Here is a 21,438-nt window from a genome sequence, read left to right on the forward strand (position 1 = left end):
TGGTCAAGAATGAAAAGACTGGCATTACTTTATTTATTCATTTATTTATTATATATTTTGAAGAAAAAAAATTGTTAGCATCATTTGACTGAAAATATAGTGGAATGTGTTTCAAATAAACCACAAGGGGGGGGGGGGGCTGAGTCTGATGGCACTAAACAGAATAAAAATATCAGCTGTTGTGGGATGAAGAAAAATATTTATTGAAACATTTTTCCTTCATTTCTGCAGTTCATTATACTCTCATCTGTGTCAGGTCCATTTGTAAACAACATTGACCCTGATCTGTCATATAATGTGCCAGCAGATCATGATTTATGCTGTTCTACTGATTAATCCCAACAAGCTGCATGTGATGACAGATCTGGGTCAATGTAGTATGGCGTTGTATCAAACTTGTTCCAGAGTATACACCGTAATTCTCTTTTCAGAACTTTTTCTCCCTTCAGAGAGCACGCTATACTATACCAATATCTTGTCCAGCAGGAGTAATTAATACAATTAACATATGTTAAAATTATACAGTTGATAATGAAAAATTACACAAATCTGAAGAAACAACTTTTCAAAAATATAGTTTTATAATCCATGACTTCAACATGTTTTTAAGACCAAACATTAAAATACATGTTTAGGCTAGCAGTGAGATAACATATATAAATCTTGCTTTGTATCAGTCCATCTAGTACTGACCTTGGAGAGGTTAGCTCTGTTGATTATACAGCTGCTGTATACATGATAATTTACAGTCCTTTTAGATTGCTACCTTATATGCTCATATGTACATCAGATCAAACTGCAAACCGTATAGATTCAGATCCACCATTGCATAACACACCAGCATATCTGGGTCTATGTAGTTTGTTAGGCATAATCAGTAGCACAAACATAGACCCAGATCTGATGACTCATTATGTGATGGCACATTAGGGTCCATGCTGCTTGCAGATAGACCTGACTTGAGTACATGTGGTTGTATCATAAGAATTATTGTATTACTGTATATACTGGCATATAAATCACATTTAGCTATCAGGAGCATATACCCTGATCTGGTATTTCAAAAGTGCAGTAATTAAAAAATCTACTAGATATATTAGAAGTATCATGAAAATTGTATTACAGACTCAGTAAGTCTCAGCAAAGTCGTGTCTTGGGGTTCCTTTCATTTGATAGTGTAATACATACTTTAAGTACAGTCTTTTTATTAAAGGAATTTTTCTGCCAATACAAGCTCTTTACCAATTTTGCATCATGCAGTGGATTTGTATGTATTCTCCTTCTGCTACTTTTTCAGCATTAAAGTATTTACCCCAAAATTACCTGTTGGCAACTAGTTTCCTTTAATTTTGGGACAAGAGGGTTGCAATATTTCAAATGACATTCAGCTTTGCTTATGTGATTTGACAAAAAGTGCTCTTTTTACATGCATTGAATGTTTCTTTTAAATTAGCACCATATTACCTTACTGTTGTGAGGTTCTCTTAATATGCTAATACATACATACATACATGCATGCATGCACGCACGCACGCATGCATACACACATACATACATACATATTGACCAAAGGGCATCATGATTAATAACAAACATAAACCTGTACACAAGCATTCAGAGATAGCACATTGATGTATCCAGTTTTATTACAGAATAAATACAGTGTACTGAGGGACACAGATTACATGTGTTATTGAAGTATGAAATTTGAGTCTAATTCCACTACCACCCACAAATATTTTGTTTCATTTTTCATTTAATAAAGGCTGACATAGTCTTCATATGTTTGTATACTACAGTTGTGATTTTTTTGTCTCGACAGGTGAGTGGCATTTTTAAAACAAATGTTGCTTGTCAAGACAATGTCAGCAAGGTAATGAATTGTGAAACATGTTCCTCCAAATTTTTGCACTTAGAATTATATATTAATTTCCAGTGATAAGTAAACTATATTCTCTACCTGTCTCTCTCTGTCTGTTTCTGACTCTCTTGCTCTCTGTCTCTGTTTCACAGTCTCTCTCTCCTTTAAAACAATGACTGAAAATCTCTCTGTCTCTGTCTGTTTCTGACTCTCTTGCCCTCTGTCTCTGTTTCACTCTCTCTCTCTCTCTCTCTCTCTCTCTCTCTCTCCTTTAAAACAATGTCTGAAAATCTCTCTCTGTCTGTTTCTGACTCTCTCTCTCTTTCTCTTTTTCTTTCTTAAAAACAATGACTGAAAATTACAAGGCATGAAAATAGTACTTTGGGCCCTAAAAATTGACTGGTAAACAGTATCAACAGCCATGCAGGAAATATATTAATTGCCAAGCATATTTTAGACAAAATTGCTCAGTGTTGAAAAGTCCTACTTCAGGTGCAGTAAACATTTTTCAAGAAATTAAGACTGATTTCCTCTATTTGGCAAGGATAATGTATCTTCAGAAAAGAAAGTGGGTAGAGTTGAAAAATCTGGTGTATTTTATGAATGAACATATTAGAGAGAAGTCATTACCGAGTGTCTAATTGAAGCAATGGCTAAAATAATGCTCTTGCATAAACTGGCTCTCTTTAGTGGAGAATGACCCCAATGCAAAGTGTAGCGGTATATTCTAAAATGTAACATGTAGAGCTAGTAAATCAACAAAATTGAAGCTTTATCGATGATGGCATATTTTTCAATCATATTTTAAATTATGTCTCACTTAAATTGTTTCAAATAATCTACCCTATGTTTGGTTACATGATAGTTTACATTTTTTGTGTAGTTTCTCTATCAGACGAAGTTTACACAGATACACCCCAAGTTGTGTGTTAGCTATCAACTATCTTTGGGCTATCTCTATATTTGTTTGTTAACCCAAATCAAATGGAGATATATTTGTGTGCTTACCACTAGCAAAATATTTGCAAACTTTCAACCGTAAGAATCTTGTCAACAGCTTGCTTTACTTGTATCCAATTTTCATTCATAATCCACTGATTATCGCTGCACTTTGGATTCAGATTTACTCTAAAACAAATACGCAGCTGCCACAAGTTGGCTTAATTGTTTGTATTATTTCACAAGATTCACAAACCTATCAGAAGGTTAAGTGTGTGGAAGTATCACCTAATTTATCATAGCGTCTTCCGAGTTTTATGGATTCGACAGATCCTCTGCAACCAGTTATCCTAACAGCCATGATTTTGGATAACATTTGCCTGGGATTGTTGAAGTTTTTCTGTAATAATGTTAAGTTGGCAGTTAGATGCTGGATATCAGCTATGGCATCTTAAAATCAGCGACATGAAAAGCTCTTTTCAATGCATTTAGCCAGGTGCATGCCATATATACTCACTTATAAGTTGAGTCAAACTGCAAACAGCAAAGATCCTAATCTGCTTTAGCATAATGTACCTGTAGATTAGGGTCTGTGATGTTTGTTCTACTGATTGCTCCTAACAAACTGCACAGACCCAGACCTGCTAGCACGATGGCAGATCTGAGTCTGTGCAGTTTGCAGTTAGATTCTTCTAATGAGGGAGTATATGGCAGTTTCATTGCCTTGTCAAGTGGATTAAGGTGGATGATGTTGATGTGACATTATGAAGATGTTCTATTTTTATGACGCCTCCCACTTGTCAATTTAGTTTCATCTCTTTTGATGCATGACAGCATTGAAAGGCACAAAACATAATATCCATATGTATTTACTTGCATGATTCTGGGAGAAAACATGATAATTTTTGGGGATACAGTTATTTAGCATGACACTTTTTACCTAAACACAGCAATATTTTCATTGTGAATTTTTGTGATATCGTTTACTCACACACACAAAAATGCAGAGTTAATCCTCCTTGAATATTTCTGAATTTACTACTGTATAGGCAATACTTTCAACTGCTATTAGAAGTAACCTCAACCTCATATCACCTGTATCAGAAGTAACCTCAACCTCATATCACCTGTATCAGATGTAACCTCAGCCTCATATCACCTGTATCAGAAGTAACCTCAACCTCATATCACCTGTATCAGAAGTAACCTCAACCTCATATCACTTGTATCAGATGTAACCTCAACCTCATATCACCTGTGTAAGATGTAACCTCAACCTCATATCACCTGTATCAGATGTAACCTCAACCTCATATCACCTGTATCAGATGTAACCTCAACCTCATATCACCTGTATCAGAAGTAACCTCAGCCTCCTATCACCTGTATCAGATGTAACCTCAGCCTCATATCACCTGTCATTTTTTTCTTCTTCATTTAATTAAATGTCCTTTGTTAGCTGCATACCATAGATTTAGCTAGCCATACTGATTTATGCTATGTTGGAAATATATTTGCACTGTATATAATTAATGAAAGCTATCTAATATTCTTTTTGCCTTTATTTTTTCTGGTTTTTAAAAAGAAATCTAATTAAACATGTTCATCAACTCGGTGTTTAAGTAAGTTAAACTCAAATGCAGGCATTAATGGTTATTGTAGTTAATATTGTATGTACTCGCTTATAAGTCAAGTAAAACTGCAGACAACAAAGATCATGATCTGCCATAGCAAAATGCACCTGCAGATCAGGGTCTGTGTTGTTCTACTGATTAGTCATAACAAACTGCACAGATCCAAATATCCTTGTGCATTATGTGATGGTAGATCTGGGTCTGTGCAGTTTGCAGTTGAACTCATCATATAAACGATAAGTATTTTTGTCTTTCAGTTTTCTGTATGTTTTTACTAAATTATACACATATGATTGTTCATTCTAGTTTGTCGAACTTAAAAGTTCTTAGTATACTATTTATCTTAATCAGTGACATATTATATCTACAATTTATTCCTTCTCACAAATCGTCTTTGTATGCATGTCAATTCAGGTGAGCAATTTATTTCAAACTAAATGTGGGAATAAACTATATATCAAAGAATTTTAGTATATCTAGTCGACCCTTATCCCAAACCTTGAATTCTCTGTATCAGTATGCATGATTTCAGTTTGAATAAATTGAATAAATGATATGTCTCTTGTGTCAGCTTGATACACTGCACCCTAATCCGCTGCCATTTCTTAAATAGTGGGACTTCAAAAGGACTAAAACCTTCATAGTTCTATAGCTAGGGAGACATATAAGGCTTGCCAAATCTGGTGAATAAATTAATATCACTGCAGAACTCTTATCCATTGGGTTACTTGATAGAGACGAAAGTAGAAGAAGACAAGTTAGCATGCTCACCTATTTATATGAAACTAATCAGTTTAGTATCGTAGAGAGAAAACCAGATGTGAAGAAAAAAAAAAGTAAATGCTTCTTTCTTTTAAAAAAATTTACATGAAAAGCTTTATCTCAATTGGGCCACTTTCAAAATGCAACCACCGTACAAAAGGCCATCACTTTTCAAAATGCAACCACAGTAAAAAAAGCCATCACTTTCAAAATGCAACCACATTACAAAAGGCCATCACTTTCAAAATGCAACCACTGTACAAATTACCATCACTTTCAAAATGCAACCACATTTCAAAAAGGCCATCACTTTCAAAATGCAACCACTGTACAAAAGGCCATCACTTTCAAAATGCAACCACTGTACAAAAGGCCATCACTTTCAAAATGCAACCACTGTACAAAAGGCCATCACTTTCAAAATGCAACCACTGGTCAAAAGGCCATCACTTTCAAAATGCAACCACTGTACAAAAGGCCATCACTTTCAAAATGCAACCACAGTACAAAAGGCCATCACTTTCAAAATGCAACCACTGTACAAAAGGCCATCACTTTTGCAGATATTCCCTTTAATTCTCTTATAAATAAAGTGTTTCTCACATGACAAGTCCAAAGGAACCCCCATGCAGATTTTGGTCGCAGCTGCTGGTAGACTTAACATATACAGTACAAGTCAGGTCCAACTGCAGACAGACTGCATAGATCCAGATCTGCCATCACATAATGCATTGGCAGTTCTGGATCCATGTAGATTTTTAGAGTAATCAGTACAACTGGAGCCTGATATTCTGGTGATTAAGGCCTGTACAGTAATAAATCAGGGTCTGTGTTGTTTGCAGTTGAATATGCTTGTATATACATGTTGGAAAGGTATTATATGAACATTTACTGTAATGTTTTATAAAATATTTGGTTTGGTGCTTTATGACAGCAATACAAGTAGGTTATTAGGTGCTGAAGCAATTGGAGTGTCAAGTGCCTTGCCCAAGGACACACCACAATGGCTGACCAAGGCTGGTCCACTCTTTTGGTCATGACTCCAGCATGCTATCCGCTGAGCCACTGCAGCTCTCTGTTTTGTAATTTGTGAAGGGGTTTGTTTTCAATCATGAGTTTATCAAGGGATAGCTTCATTATACCATTAGTTCATGTAGATTTCATATAGGTTGACTTTTAGAGTTATCCAATAATGATCTGAAAGATTTTTTAAAAATTCTACTTTCAAGAATAAATTTTTCCCCTGATTTGTAGATAAGCATTGATCCAAATAATGTAACAAGTGAATTGCATAGGACAAAGCTGAACATGCCTGAGATCGACAGGAAAATTTGTGATTGGTGGAACAAATATTTCTTAACTAATTATGTACGAGTTTCCTTATTGGATAAGTGTATGAGAAATTTTTCAGGAAAAATTATATTTTTAAAATTTAAAGCTCATTGTTATTGAAATTTCATTTTTTTATACTCATTTTAATTGATTTTTCTCTTTTAGGCAAAACTGGCCACACTTCAGCAAGAACGGGACGTGGCTATTGCAAAGTGCCGACAACTTGAAGACAAGATTCAGACGTTATGTATTTACTACAGGTATGTGAAGTTCTATGAGACAAATATTTATTTGCCTCACCAGGACCATGATAACAGACATAATACATTGTCTGTCCATTTGTCTGTCTGTCACACCTAAGTTATGTTTTGCTTTTAGGATAGGACAACATTCAGGCACTGTTGTTTAGTAATTCTTTTCTGTGAACATATTACTTGATTAAAATTTTAAAAAAACAACAACTTATGTATACTTTTCAAGTGAACTATACAAGCCCTTAATGTGATGGGAACTGGAAAACCCAGAAAAATAGTTGACAGTCCTTGAATTGGCAGTCATCAATCCTGTTTGTCAGCTACATAGTAATGAGTTTATTATCTTGTGAAAGTGAGCAAGGATAATCATATTGCAGTAAAGATTCCCTGACACTTTCTAAGTGTGGATGCTTTAATTTAGAATTTTATTAGGCATAATCACATATCACAAAAAACAAACCTGATTATTTACCATATCAATCTTTGAATCCTCCATACCTTTAAAACTGCCAAAGGGAGCATTTAACTTGAAATGTTTTAAATTATATAAAAAAATTAACCAGTCCACATGAAGACCACATTCAAACTAACATTTGCATTCAAAGCATGAAATTTTTACTTACAGACAGTGTAAGGTAATGTTTCAGGAAATACAGGCAGTAATCCTCGACGTGACTGTAAATGGATTATGGTGTGGAATTATGGGTGGAAAGCAAATACTTATCTTGTGAGGATCGTGTTTTCATATAGATTTGCCATCAACAAGTGCCAGGCATATAGTACATCACATGTATCAGATTTCATGGATTTAAAAATGATTGATCGAGATCTGACATTGCCATAGAATTCAGAAGCAATAAGCAAACAAGAGACGGAATGAATTGATGGACACGACTTCATTAGTCCATTGCTAGTGAAAGTATACCCCTATCATATTTCCTTTGTAATTGGTAAGTGTGTTCGCCATCAGGTTTGGTTGTGCAGTTTTTCTGAGCCAGCCATTAGAGGATTGTGGTTTTCCTTAGGAAAATTTTTTGAGGTTTGGTTTTGTCCAAGTCAAGGCTGTTTATATTATTGGTAATTGCTGTTTGTAACACACTGTCTTTTGTAAGTGGATATTACTGCCATACACAGTGAAATCTGTATAGAAAGGACACACAAGGGGATACACAATGTGATCCTTTAGGTACAGGTGTCCTGTCTATAAAGATCAAATAGATGAATAATCTTTAACAAGGTAATACACCACTTTATCATTTTGGAGGGCCTAGATAACTTAAGAGCCTGCTTATAATATGGAGGCCAGTGTGGATCCCTTTTGTGTTTCTTTTAATAAAGGCAAAAAATAGGCTTCTCTTTGCTTAACATAAAAAAATAATGATTTAAATTTGTAAATGAAAGCTTGATATATTGCTCGTTTTACTGTCAAAAATGGTCATTAGTACACAGAAATTTGAAGTCATTTTGAAATGTACAAATTTTAATAAAAACCATATGTTTCATCAGATTTTCATTGAACAAAATTCATTAAATCATACAATATGCAACAATATATGAATCAATAAAAAAAAATCTTGTTAAATGCATAATGGTGGCCTCAGTGAAAGGAATATATACCTTTGATAGAAATCTTTTCAAGTGAAATTCACATTTTAATATTATTCATTGTAATCATTATAAGTGTGATATACCTTCCTCTATTCAAAATTTCAAATTTGAAAATAATCCATTGACTGTATGGCAGTGACTGCTGGTGCTTCTGTGAGAGCCAAATTAGGTGCACTGTTGAAAATCATATGGTTGTTCGCCATAATAACAAATTAATTGTTTCAAGTCGATGATATATATGGCAAGTGCTGATGTCATGATAACATCCAGATGTAGGTGATCCAAATATCATTAAAAAAAGCACACACTGTAGACAGTTCCTGAGATCTAAAAGATAAATAGTGCTCTTTTCAATTTACTCACCAATCCTGATTTTGTCTGCAGACCTTGAAATTTGTCCAGTCATGAAAGAGAATTTTAAAAAAATGAATTCCCGATATTCTTAATGCAGTGACCAGTCCATATTTAATTTTGTTCATAGGTAAGGGTTATAGACATCACACTCATTAAATTTTACAATTTCTCACAATAATTTTTAAGCAGTGAGTACTGGATATGGGATAGAAAGCAAGATTCAGTAATGGCTGCCCTTGCATGCTTTTTGCTAATTGTAGTCAGCTTCAAAATTTACGAGTTGTATCAAATTATTTATGATATAGAGTGTGCAGAATCAGACTATTGTATAACATCATGTTTTTATGCTGTATTGACAAAGTGACATTCTTTTCTCAGAGGGGAAAAAACAGTTTTCAAAATCTTCAAAATCCTTTCTGCAATATCGAATCAGTAGTTGTTGTTGTTGTTGTTGTTGTTGTAGGGTTTAACGCCTTTTTTTAGCACTCGATAGGCTATACATGGCAGCCAGTATTAATGGTGGAAGAAGAATCCGAGGAAACCCCGGAAAGAACCACCGACACATGAGAAGCTACTGGCAAGCTTTCTCACATACCCACATTGGCTGAATCCGAGACTCAGACCCACGCAGACAGTGGTGAGATGGCAGTAATCCGTAACGGAGAGCGCTTTAGACCACTTGGCCACCCGGGGCCCCCAAAATCAGTAGTAAGAAGATTACCCTTCAACAACAGATGCTGGAGACTGAAATAAAATTGCATTGGAGATAGACTGAAATATTTTTAGCACATAACATACGTTAGCATATCCATCATTCAAGAACGCTTTGAAAAACAAAAATCAGTATGGAGCAAATGCATAAAGTCTGGTTCAAGGCTTACACAGTAAAACCTTGGCCAAAATAAATAGCTTATGTTCTGTGCAGAACTTAATTATGATATATAAACATTTTCATTTTATATTGCACATCCAAATGTCTGATCAATTTAAAACATATCGTGACTTCATTTTAAGCTCTATTGGCCATTCATCCCAGGGTCAAGCTGTTCTTAAGTAAAAATGGTGCCAGTTAGGCATCCAGTACCGCTGCCACAATGACCAACTAAAAATCTTACTGCTACACCTCCAGAACAGATGGTCATATAAACAAGGTTTTCACTTAAAGACTTCTTATGATGTCAAATTGGTTCCAAATGAAAATTGTTCTGATATGACATCTATTATGGTGGCCATATCAGCCATCTTGAAAATCTTGTTATTGCTATTCCTCCTAAATGGAAAGTCATATCGACATGGGGTTTTCACCAGAAGACTTTTTATGGTGGCCATTTTGAACATCTTATCATCTCCTGGATGGATGATCATATCACATGGGATTTTGGTTGGTCCGAGATGAAAATGGTGCCAATCTGAAATCCAGTACGGCCACTATGCCTGCTGTCTTGGAAATCTTGTGTAGTCGTTACTCTTACTGAATGGATGGTTGCCTCAACATGAGGTTTTCACCAAAGACTTCGTATGATATCTAGTTGGTGCTAAATGAAAATGGTACCAATCTGATATCCAATATGACTACTATGATGACCAGCTTGAAAATCCTGTCATTAATCAAGAATATAAGAAATGATTTCAAACATTCAGCAGTTGGAAAGATGACACAGTCTTGTCTTGGACTCCTGGAAATCATTTTTATACAGTAGAGTATCATTCCCATCAAGGGACTCTTGTTATTGGTGGGGTACTCATTTTTAAATGGATAATTCTGTTGTCAGTAAGACTGCCATGTTTGTCAGAAACCCACCAAAATGAAACATATCTTTCATTACCATTGAAAATAATGCCCATGAAATTTGATGAATTCACAGTAATCGATTTAGGTAAGCCTATTTACTAATATCATTACATTCAGATGCTCATTTGAAGAAAAGGCGAAATTCTGTTACAAAATGTCACTTGGAACAAAGTTGTCATCAAGTTCTCATTAATTAAGTCGAATCGTATGTGTGTAATTTCATTATTCAAATGAATATTTATCCTTTTAACATTTTTTTATGCACAAATCATGCTAAGACAAAAGACGACTTTCCTCAGATACTCTGCAAACAAATTTTAGCTTTCAGGTTTTTCAGGGAAAATCCTTTACGTGTCTAAATTGCCCCTCCTTCTTGCTAATAGTTTGTTATGGGCTCAAAACCATAGCTTATCAGGCGTAAAGTGGTTTATAGAAGATATCGAACACAGCTGATAACATTGATTCTGTGATATGAAGAGGACAGAGCCCACTTTTATAGAAAATAAATATGTCAGAAGGAACCAGCCCTTGCCATTAGGATTTAATGGTTACAGAATTTAACATTTATTCCAAATCAGTTATTTAGATTTATTGCTTTTAAGCAATTGAAATCTTATCGAGGATTTTCGTTGAGTGGTTCCCTGTTTGTTATATTTATCTGGGTTCAGGTTGAGCTCAGTACAAATTGGTCCTTTATGGTTCAATAACAGGAAGAATTGCACACAGGAAATTTGTAAGAACTTGAGCTCAGCTTTTGTATACAAATATGTTTCTCAATTCTTCAATAAGTAATTGAAAGCAGTAAAATTACATATCAAAGGGTATCAAATCAAGAATGAAAGGGGCAATTGCTGTTTTTAAATGGGAGCCTTTGCCTAAATCTTTTGCTGACAAAATCAGGACTTACATATGTGTTTATACTTATTATCTTTTAAAGTAGTCAGCACAGAATGACAGGTACAAGCCAGTGCAATGATGTCACAAAATTTTTAACAATATTAAAAAAGTGTTAAAATTATTAAAATTCAGCTTTTTGACCACACTGCTAGCAGCTAATGACAAGGCTTTATGGTTGTGTATTTAGTACAAATGTATTCTATTTCATATGAGTGTGCAGTTTTGCTATCACATGAATATGTGTATATATTCAAACGAAGCCAACATTCAGTATCAATCTAAAATCTTATCTGTCTAGTTGTATTCTCTCTTTCTCTATCTCTCTCTCAATATATATATATATATATATATATATATATATATATATATATATATATATATATATATATATTACACACACACACACACAAATATCTGTCATTTTAATCTGTCTTGGTATATATTTGAGAAAGTTGAATTAAAACTGGAACTCACTTCTCTTCAGCCTGCACAAGTCCCTCCCCACGGAAAACAGCCAGCGAGAACAGGCCCGTAACGCCGGGCAGGCCTATGAAAACCAGCTGAAGCCATCCAGTTCCTTGGAGGTAGAGATGGTCCAGAAAGAAAACAACCGTCTTGTTGCCGCACTCCGGACTGCAGTCATCGAGAAGAAACAACTAGAAGAAGATCTTAAGACAGTTCAGGCTGCTCTAAATGACGACAAGGAAGAGAAAGAAAAGTTAGTATTCCTTTCCATTTTCCTTTATATAATTTATTGGACTTCATTTGTCAGGAATTCACCTCCCTAAAAATTATGTTTTGACCTTTTTTATATATGTGGATGCATTTGACAAAAAATGTGGTCCCACTGCATTCACAGATTAATCATTTTTTATTGTAGTGTTTAGAAAGCACAAAATCCATGAAAATTGGCATCATAAGGCAATCAACTGCGAGTCACTACACATACAATATTTGACCATATCCATCCTTCTTGATCATTGAGCTGGATCTTGGAAGTTTTCACAGAAACTTGCAATTACTTGCGGATATAGTCAAGTAGTAGGCAAACATGAGCACGGAAGTATATTATACTGTACTTACAAAGTCATGAAATTCCGCATAAAAAGCTGTCCTTTGAACTACAGAATCAATGGATACAAATTTCAAGAAAATCCTAATGGCCTTAGGCAGATAACTGGTATTGCACACCTTATGTAGTGGAATGCACTGTAACATTTATTGAAGTGACATCCAGTTATCCAGACTGATAGTCCAGTATGTATTCAGGAACAATTTATTGAGTCTAGTTGTGCTGTACATTGTGACCCTACTATAGCACACTCCATTATAACACAAATTTTGGATATGTCACAATCATGATGTGGCTCCCAAAACTTTATATATTTTTGGTACACAAAAGTGCAAAAAATAATGTAAAAGAAGTTTATTATCATTTTTGTGAAGAGATCATGTATGAATTTAAATATTGTGGCTTGTCTACTGAAATTTCATATATTTCTCTCATACACAAAAAATTTCTTAAATTATTAAAATAATGTGTAAAAAGTTTATTATCATTTTGGGGCAGAGATTGCATCTGAATTTAAATATAATACATTGATGTTATGGCTACCAAAAGTTTACAATTTTGCCAATTTCTTGAAGTTTGGTGCCAAAAGAAACATTAGCTGAAATTCAAGTATTTGAACCAATTGCTGGGTCTTTTGAAAACTTCAATCGTAGTTTATTGTTGTATTCATAAGTGTTAATCTTATTATTACTGATCCATGAACAAAAAAGCCATGAAGTCCTGTCTTCAGTGCATTCTATGTACAATCATTGCTCAAAGAATAGTCAACATATGGTTTCTTCTTTAAACTGCATGCACAACCAAGCACCAAACAATGTGGTGGTTGATAAAAGATTCTCACCTGAATTTATAAATCAATTTATTTAAGCACATTGCTAATCATCGAAGTCAATCACAGATTTAAAACTTTTTCAGATTATGAGGCAATGATTTATTAAACATAAAAAAACGAAAGTCATCAGTATGTGTGCTTGGCATTGCAGTGTTGTTAGATTCAGTCAGTTGACCAGTAACAAACATTGTCCATTTCCTATAAAAATGCTCCCAATTGTTGATCGACAATTATTCTTGTTGTAGTTTTTCAAACAAATGGGTGTAATGTTTTAATTAATGGGCATTTACAATGGATAATGGTACATGTAAACATAAAGTTTTTATCGTTAAAGAGAATTTTGACGCACTGGACAGGATTGAGTCTGGTTTCTTAGCAATCTTAATTAGCTAGAGCTTTAGGTGTTAATGAGTAGACCATCTGAGGACAACAAATGACAGTAACAGATGACATCTGAAAATCAATAAGTTTTTTTTTTAAAAACAATAAAGTATTTTGATTTGCTGATGAGAAAACTCCAGCAGTACCATATAAAATTTATACAGGCACCGTTTATTGTCCTTTGGAAATACTGAGCTATAGATATACTGTCTCTTCTTACATAATTTTGCTCTTATTTTTTCCATTGAATTCAGACACATAATGATATGTGAGAAAATTATTGAATATTTTAAATCGGTGTGCATAGTTTAATGGAATTACATGTATTATGGATTTACTACATGCCACAAGATCAGCTGGTGAGTGCATGGTGTTGATATCATATTGCTATACTTTAGACATGTATGTATAAACAGTATACATGTTTATGTACCAGTGTGTGGTTCTCTGAATAATTAAAATAGTATATATACAATTTCTATGTTTTCACTACATATGTTGTTCTCATTTAATATGCATTGAATTAAGATAGTAGCTATCTCACTGAAACGTATTTTTTTGTCCACTTTTATTATTACTTTCTCTGACCCCCTCCCATTTTTTTTTTGTGTGTGCATGCATCATTTTCTTCAGCACACTGACTTAGTTATAATCATTTTCTTCAGCTCAGTTACTTGGTTATAGCAAGGTTCAGTACATAACATGGTCATGTCTTGTGGACCCCAACCATTATGTTATAGCAGGGTCACGCTGTATGTGGAACAGTTTTTCAAAACTAATAGTTCAGTATGTGTTCAGGGCCCCAAGTGGCCGAGTGGTCCAAAGCGCTCTTCGTTATGGATCACTGCCATCTCACCTCTATCTGCGTGGGTTCGAGTCTAGGATTCGACCAATGTGGGTATGTGAGAAAGCTTGCCAGTAGCTTCTCGTGGGCCGGTGGTTCTTCACGGGGTTTTCTCGGGTTCTTCCTCCACCATTAATACTGGCCGCCATGCATAGCCTATCATGTGCTGAAAAATGGCATTAAACCCCACAACAACAACAACAACAACAAAAATCAGTATGTGTTCAGGAATAGTTCATCCAAATTGATTGTCCAGCACTTGTTCAGGAATAGTTTATCAAGATTAATAGTCCAATATGTGTTACATAACAATTTATCCATACCAGTTCTCAAGTTTTAATATCAGTAATACATACTCTGTTGCTGTTGCTTCACTTTCTTTTTTCCTTGGAAAAAAACCCATGGATGTGTGATGAGAATTCATCCTTCCATAAAGCTCTGAAGTCCAACCTGTTGCAATCTTGCCCATGCACATTATTATTTTAATGAGTTAAATCATGCTTCATAGCAAATTGCTTTTGCTGTGAGCATATGCCATGAATTAAGCATTTTTTATTATATGTATCATTTTTTATAGCAAAATATCCTGAGAAGAAAGTGAACTTTTCTTACTCACAATTTTCAGGATTTTTCTTTTCAGTCCCTTGGCTCTCAGAGATGAATTAGTAAGTCTCTTCTGAGATGCTTACTGTATATGCAACCCTTCCCAATGGAAGAAATAAATGGCTGGAGAATGAGGCATGCTCTCTCATAACTATTTCTCACCTACAGAGTGTCCCTTTCCCACTGGTTCCCATGGGTTCCAGGCTAAACCTTTTTCCAGAGTTTTTTGATAAAGAATTATGGACAATGGCTTGGTGTCTTCAGTTCCAAGATCTTCAGCTAATTGAATATGGTGTGATTAAAGGAAGATTTACACTCCCTTCTCCAGAAGGTTGCATAGAGAGAGCATTTAAAGCCCAGTCGTTGACTTTCTTTGCTCAGATTTTTATGATATAAAAAAATAGGAAAGTTTCTACTAATTATTGATCTTACCTTCTTAAACAAGTTTCTTTCGAAAGATCCTTTCAGAATGTAGATGACAGCCTCAGTCAGCAACTGATAGGTCTCCGTTGTTCTTCAGAGTGCACATCTTCGCATGCCTATCTTTCCTCCTCACAGGATTTACCCCTAGTTTTCTTTGCGCAGGGATGTCTTCAAATTGTGTGGTGTGCCATTCATCCCAGCCTCCCAGAATTTTTACCAGAGTCATGGGAGTAGTTGCAGCCCTCTAAAGGGCATCACAGGCCTCCAATATTTTGTTGATTGGTTGATCCACAAGAACTGACTAGAGTTTTTCAGACTAGATCTGTTTTGCTTTTGGTCAATAGTGACCAGGTTGAGTCTTTTAGCCAACATAGAGAAATCATAGCTTACTCCATATCAAGATTTCATCAGCATGAGGATGAATTTCTCTACAATCAGAGGCTTAATCATTATTCCAAGGGACAGATAGGACAAGATCATGATCCTGTTGGCAGCACTGGGCACACATTGTCAGCTTGTCTATTTCTTTCTCTTCTTAGGACCTTGAACTCCACAGCAGACCTCATTCTTTAGGCAGAGTTTTCTTGTGTCCTCTCCAGTTTATCCTTCTGAATGATCAGATATTTCTGTTTCTGATTCCCACTATTATCTGACTTGGTGGACAAAACCATGACCTGTTTCTGGCTGGAGTCCCCATCCATGCCCCCAGACCCCACTCCTATCTGTTCACAGACACATCTGATTCCATGTGGAGTGGTCATCAAGAGCAAAAAGAACTGATATTTCAGGGTTCCTGGTCCCAGGAAGAATCTACCCTCTATATAAACAATATGGAGATGAGGGCAGTTTTCAGCCATTCAGGCAAGCATTGACAAAATAAAGGATCATTGCATCATGGTTTCCTCTGACAGCATATCAGTTGTAGTGTTCCTTAGGCGACAGGGAGGCATACATGCCCAGTCTTTCTGCATGGAGGTTTGGAACTTCCTTCACTGGGCAACCTTGGAAGGAATTAATCATTCGAGTTAACCACATTTCTGGAAAAAAGAATGTTTTAGACAATCAGTCCAGCATGGGAAAGATAATCCTCATGGAATGGTCTCTGCAGAAATCAATAGCAGATTCTCTGTTCAGACTTTTGGGGAGACCCTTAGTGGACTTGTTTGCAACAAGGCTAAACAGCAAGCTCCCATTGTATATTTCCCCAATTATTTATGATAATGCCAGGGCAGTCTAAACTTTCAGTAGAAGAGGATGATCTATTTGTTTATGCTTTCCCACCCTTTGCATTGATCCAACATGTACTCCACAAAATAAGAAACTCTTCTGCTCATCTCATTTGGATATCACCTGTGTGGCCCCAGTGTTCTTGGTTTAGTCATCTTCATGAACTGGTGTTAGACCAGCTCTGGACAACAACCCTAGAGGAGGGACCTTCTGGTGTAGCACAAGGGGTTTCTCTTACACAGCCACAGATTCTACACCTTGCTTGGCTCATTCAGTCCAGGAGATGGTCTATATCCAATGTTTATATTGCCAAGTGCAGAATCTTTTAAGTCTTATGGTCTTTAACTAAATTCTCACAAGAACCCTTTTGTGTAGCTTTTTTGAGAAGTTTACCCTCAAGTTTTCTTGCACTCCTTAAAGTCCATGAGACAAAAGAACAAGATTCATGCCCTATCCATAGAATGAGGCTGTCTGAGGTTCAGTGGAAATTAGGAGTCTATTTCTCTTATTTGCCAACTAGGTTTCCTGGCCAAAAAACCATATATACTCACTTGAAAGAGGAGTCAAACTGCAAATTGCACAGACCCAGATCTGCAGGTAAATTATGTTATGGCAGCTGATGACCAAAATATTACCAAGTCTCATGGCAATCCATCAAAACTGCAAGATTACTATATTTACATGTACTTGCTTGTACGTTGAGTCAATCTGCAAACAACAAAGATCCTGATCTCCTGTAGTATAATGCATCTGCAGATCAGGGTCTATGTTGTTTGTTCTGCTCCTTACAAACTGCACAGACCCAGATGTGCAGGTAAATTATGTGATGGCAGATCTGGGTCTGTGCAGTTTGTAAGGAGTAGAACAAACAACATAGACCCTGATCTGCAGATGCATTATACTACAGGAGATCAGGATCTTTGTTGTTTGCAGATTGACTCAACGTATAAGCAAGTATATATAGTAATCTCGCAGTTTTGATGGCTTGCCATGAGACTTGGTAATATTTTGGTCATCAGCTGAAGATGCTCTTATTGATAAATCAGTGCTCCTAAAATTTTTGAAACATCAGTGCTCCTGAAATTTTTTTATAAAATTTTTGTCCTGTAGCAGTTTATGATATGAGGGGTATTTGAAAAGTTCTGAATATTTTTTTATAGTTTCTTTGAACCCATCTATAAATGTATTGCCAGTCGATTGACAAAATAATCTAGCTGCAAATGCAGCACACTGGACACCTGCAGTTGTATGCATGTTACCTAAATAATTATTTGAAACTCAAAACGGTTTGTGTACGAGGGTCCTGCATTTGTTGATGATTGATTAAAAACAGACTTGGGTTGAAGGACACAGCTACTCACCAGATATAAAAATTTGGCCAGAGATATTTGAATGAGATTGTCATAGGTGATGAAACCAGGATTTACATTTTGGAACTCAGTCGAGAGAAAGAAATTAAGTTTGGATTGGAGAAAATTAGCAGTGACCACAAATTGCTTAATTTATATGGACTGTCATGAGACTTTTATATGCATTCTTTTTTTAATGCAAAAGGCCGTTATCAAGGTACTGTACCTAAATCTGCTAGTGTCATTGAATATTGTTATGCCTCCAAAGTGTTGTCGTCAAAAGTTTCCAAATCACCCATCTGCACCCCAGTACTCAACTCCACTTCACGACGGTGCAGTGATACATAATTATGACTGAGAAGTGGTGCATGAGAGTATTTTAAGTGCATGTGCGGACACACTGTTCATTAATAAAGAACTTTCTTGTACAACACACTAATATTCAAAATTTTATAAATAACCCTTGTACTGTCTTGTTAGTTCAGATAGTCAAAGTTTTTGATGGATTGCTATGAAACTTGGTAAATAATTGGTCATGACATGAAATGTGCATATAGAGAATTCACTTTGTTCCTGCAATTTTTTGCTCTATTGGTCATATACCAGTAAAGCTTATAGTCTGGCCTGTTGTCAGTTTTCATTCCATCTGTTGGCGCAAGTTTGTTATCACTGCTTACTCTAAACTACTTGGAGGAATGTCATGAAACCTCACGCACGCACGCACGCACGCACGCACACACACACACACACACACACTTTTGTTGGCACTAAATGAACATCTGGTATGGCCACCGCAGTGGCCAACTTGAAAATATTGTTATTGCTATTTCTTCTAAATGGATAGTCATTTCAGCATGGTGTTGTCAGTGAACGACTTCTTATGATGTATAATAGGTTCTAAAAGAACTGTTGCCAATCTGACGTCATATGGGTACTGTAGTGGCTATTTAAAAAAATTCATTATCTCTTAACAATTTTAGAGATAGTTTCAACAATAAACAGTTAAAAAGAAGAAATGGTATTATCTTGGATTCCGAGAAATTCTCTTTGGACATGAGAGCTTCAGTCCTTTCAAGGGACTCATGTTCATAGAATTATTGCCCTTTTTGTCTTGTCACTTAATGCAGTGTGTGTGTGACATAATCTCGTTAGTGCAACTAATCCTGAAGTTTTCAATGAATTGCCATGAAAGTTGGTAAATGTTATAGTCAAGATGCTCATACATAGACAAATCAAGTTGTTACTCCTGCAATTTTTGTTACAGTTATTGTATGTTTTGTCATGTAGCCTAATGCAGTGTATGGCACAGTTTCATTAGGACAACTTGCACGGCAGTTTTTAGCAGACATGATCATTGTTATCATCTATCATACATCTGCCAGTCAACAATTGCTTGTTACCACTTATGAGTCCATATTTCTGACCAGATTACTTGGAATATGTGCTTATGTCATTATGATCTCAGCTAAGTTTAAGTATGAGTAAGATCCATGAATACTAAAGTGATGTTGCATCTGATTGGCTGTGCTTGTTGTGTCTCACCAAGCCATATTTTTTTATCTGATTTTGATCAAACTTGAAATACAGGCTCCTATCAACAAGGTCTTGGATGGGTTAAATAATGGGTGAGCTCCACAATTATTAATTTAGTGACCTTGCATCTGATTGGCTGATCTTGTTACCACTCTGGAGGTCAGATTTCTAATCTGATCTTTCTTTTCAAATTTGGGATATATGCTTATATCATCAAGATCTTGGTGAGTACAATAATGAGCAAGATCCATGCATATTAACGAGGTGATCGTGTATCTGATTGGCTGACCTTGTTGCCACTCTAGAGGCTATATTTCTGCTCTGATTTTGGTCAGACCTTGGTGAGTACAGTAATGAGCAAGATCCATGCATATTAATGAGGTGATCATGTATCTGATTGGCTGACCTTGTTGGCACTCTAGAGGCTGTATTTCTGCTCTGATTTGGGTCAGACCTTGTTGAGTACAGTAATGAGCAAGATCCATGCATATTAATGAAGTGATCATGTATCTGATTGGCTGACCTTGTTGCCACTCTAGAGGCTGTATTTCTGCTCTGATTTTGATCAGACATGGAATATAAGCTTTTATCATCAAGGTCTTGGTGAGTACAGTAATGAGCAAGATGTACACATATCAGTGAGACAATCCAGTGAGACAACTTGTTACCACTCCCAAAGCCATATTTGTTATCCAGTTGTGATCAAACTTGGAATACATCCTTATATCATCAATATCTTGGACTGTATCAGTAATGAGCCAGATCCATGCATATTTAGGAGGTGAGCTTGCATGTAATTGGTTTAACTCCTTACCACTCAGAATTCCACAATTCTGACCCAACTTTGTTCAAAATTGGAATATTGGTTTACATGCTCAAGATCTTAAACATTATTTCAGGTTAGTGGAATCCACATATTTTTGAGGTAATCTTGCATGTTTTTTTATCTGTTGGGTTTATTATCAAGATCTGTATGAATTTGGCAATGAGCAAGATATTGTACATAATAATTATGCAATTATCTTTAGAAAGAATTCTTTTCAGGATATAGTAAAATAGGTAAGGTCAGTGTGATATTAAGTTAGGGAAATAGATTACAATGGATGTGTTTTACTGCACTGAATAATTTTAAGCTTGCTAGATGAAATGGTCAACTGTCAAGCTGTATAAATCATGTGAGCAATATCTAGCCAAGTTCAGCCTCTTGTTCAGGATTACCATAAAGCTTGGTAAAGTTGTGAGAGTAAAGTGATCTGTTGATACTTTGGGTGATGACCATAAAACTTAGTAAATATGGTCATCACCCAAAGTATCAACAGATCACTTTACTCTCACAACTTTTGTTATAGTTTTTGCTCTTCATGTTTTATAGTTAAATACAGTTTATAATATAACCTTGTTAGAGCATACAGTTTTGCAGTTTGTCTTGCATTATTTATAGATTGATGTGAAACTTGGCAAATATCATGGCTATCATTTAACAATGTACATATTGACAAATCTTTGTTCCCATGATATTTTTTAATGGGTTATGGTCCTTTTTGACTTACAGGGGATGCAGCATATGACCAAATTCTATGAATGCAGCTACTCTTGCAAACATTAATGGATTGCTGTCAAACATAGTACATATTATGGTCATTATCATAAAATACACGTGTTTATAAATCATTGTTGGGGGTTGGGGTGGGAAGTGAGAAGGGTCAGGGTTTATTTACCTTACCAGAATGGCTCACAATTC

At 35.6% G+C, this 21,438-nt stretch overlaps 1 protein-coding gene across 1 annotated transcript in view; it reads left to right on the top strand.

The window, feature by feature from the left end:
• Window positions 1-21,438, top strand: part of LOC149805636 (uncharacterized) — a 113,669-nt gene that overhangs the window by 85,952 nt on the left and 6,279 nt on the right. The window contains exons 10-11 of the mRNA XM_089934492.1: window positions 6,694-6,788; window positions 11,918-12,151. Coding sequence (XP_089790618.1) covers window positions 6,694-6,788; window positions 11,918-12,151 — 329 coding nt within the window. The remainder of the gene's footprint in view (window positions 1-6,693; window positions 6,789-11,917; window positions 12,152-21,438) is intronic.

Source organism: Sinohyriopsis cumingii, chromosome 2, assembly GCF_028554795.1.
Source record: "Sinohyriopsis cumingii isolate HCF-2022 chromosome 2, ASM2855479v2, whole genome shotgun sequence".
Classification (NCBI taxonomy): Eukaryota; Metazoa; Mollusca; class Bivalvia; order Unionida; family Unionidae; genus Sinohyriopsis; species Sinohyriopsis cumingii.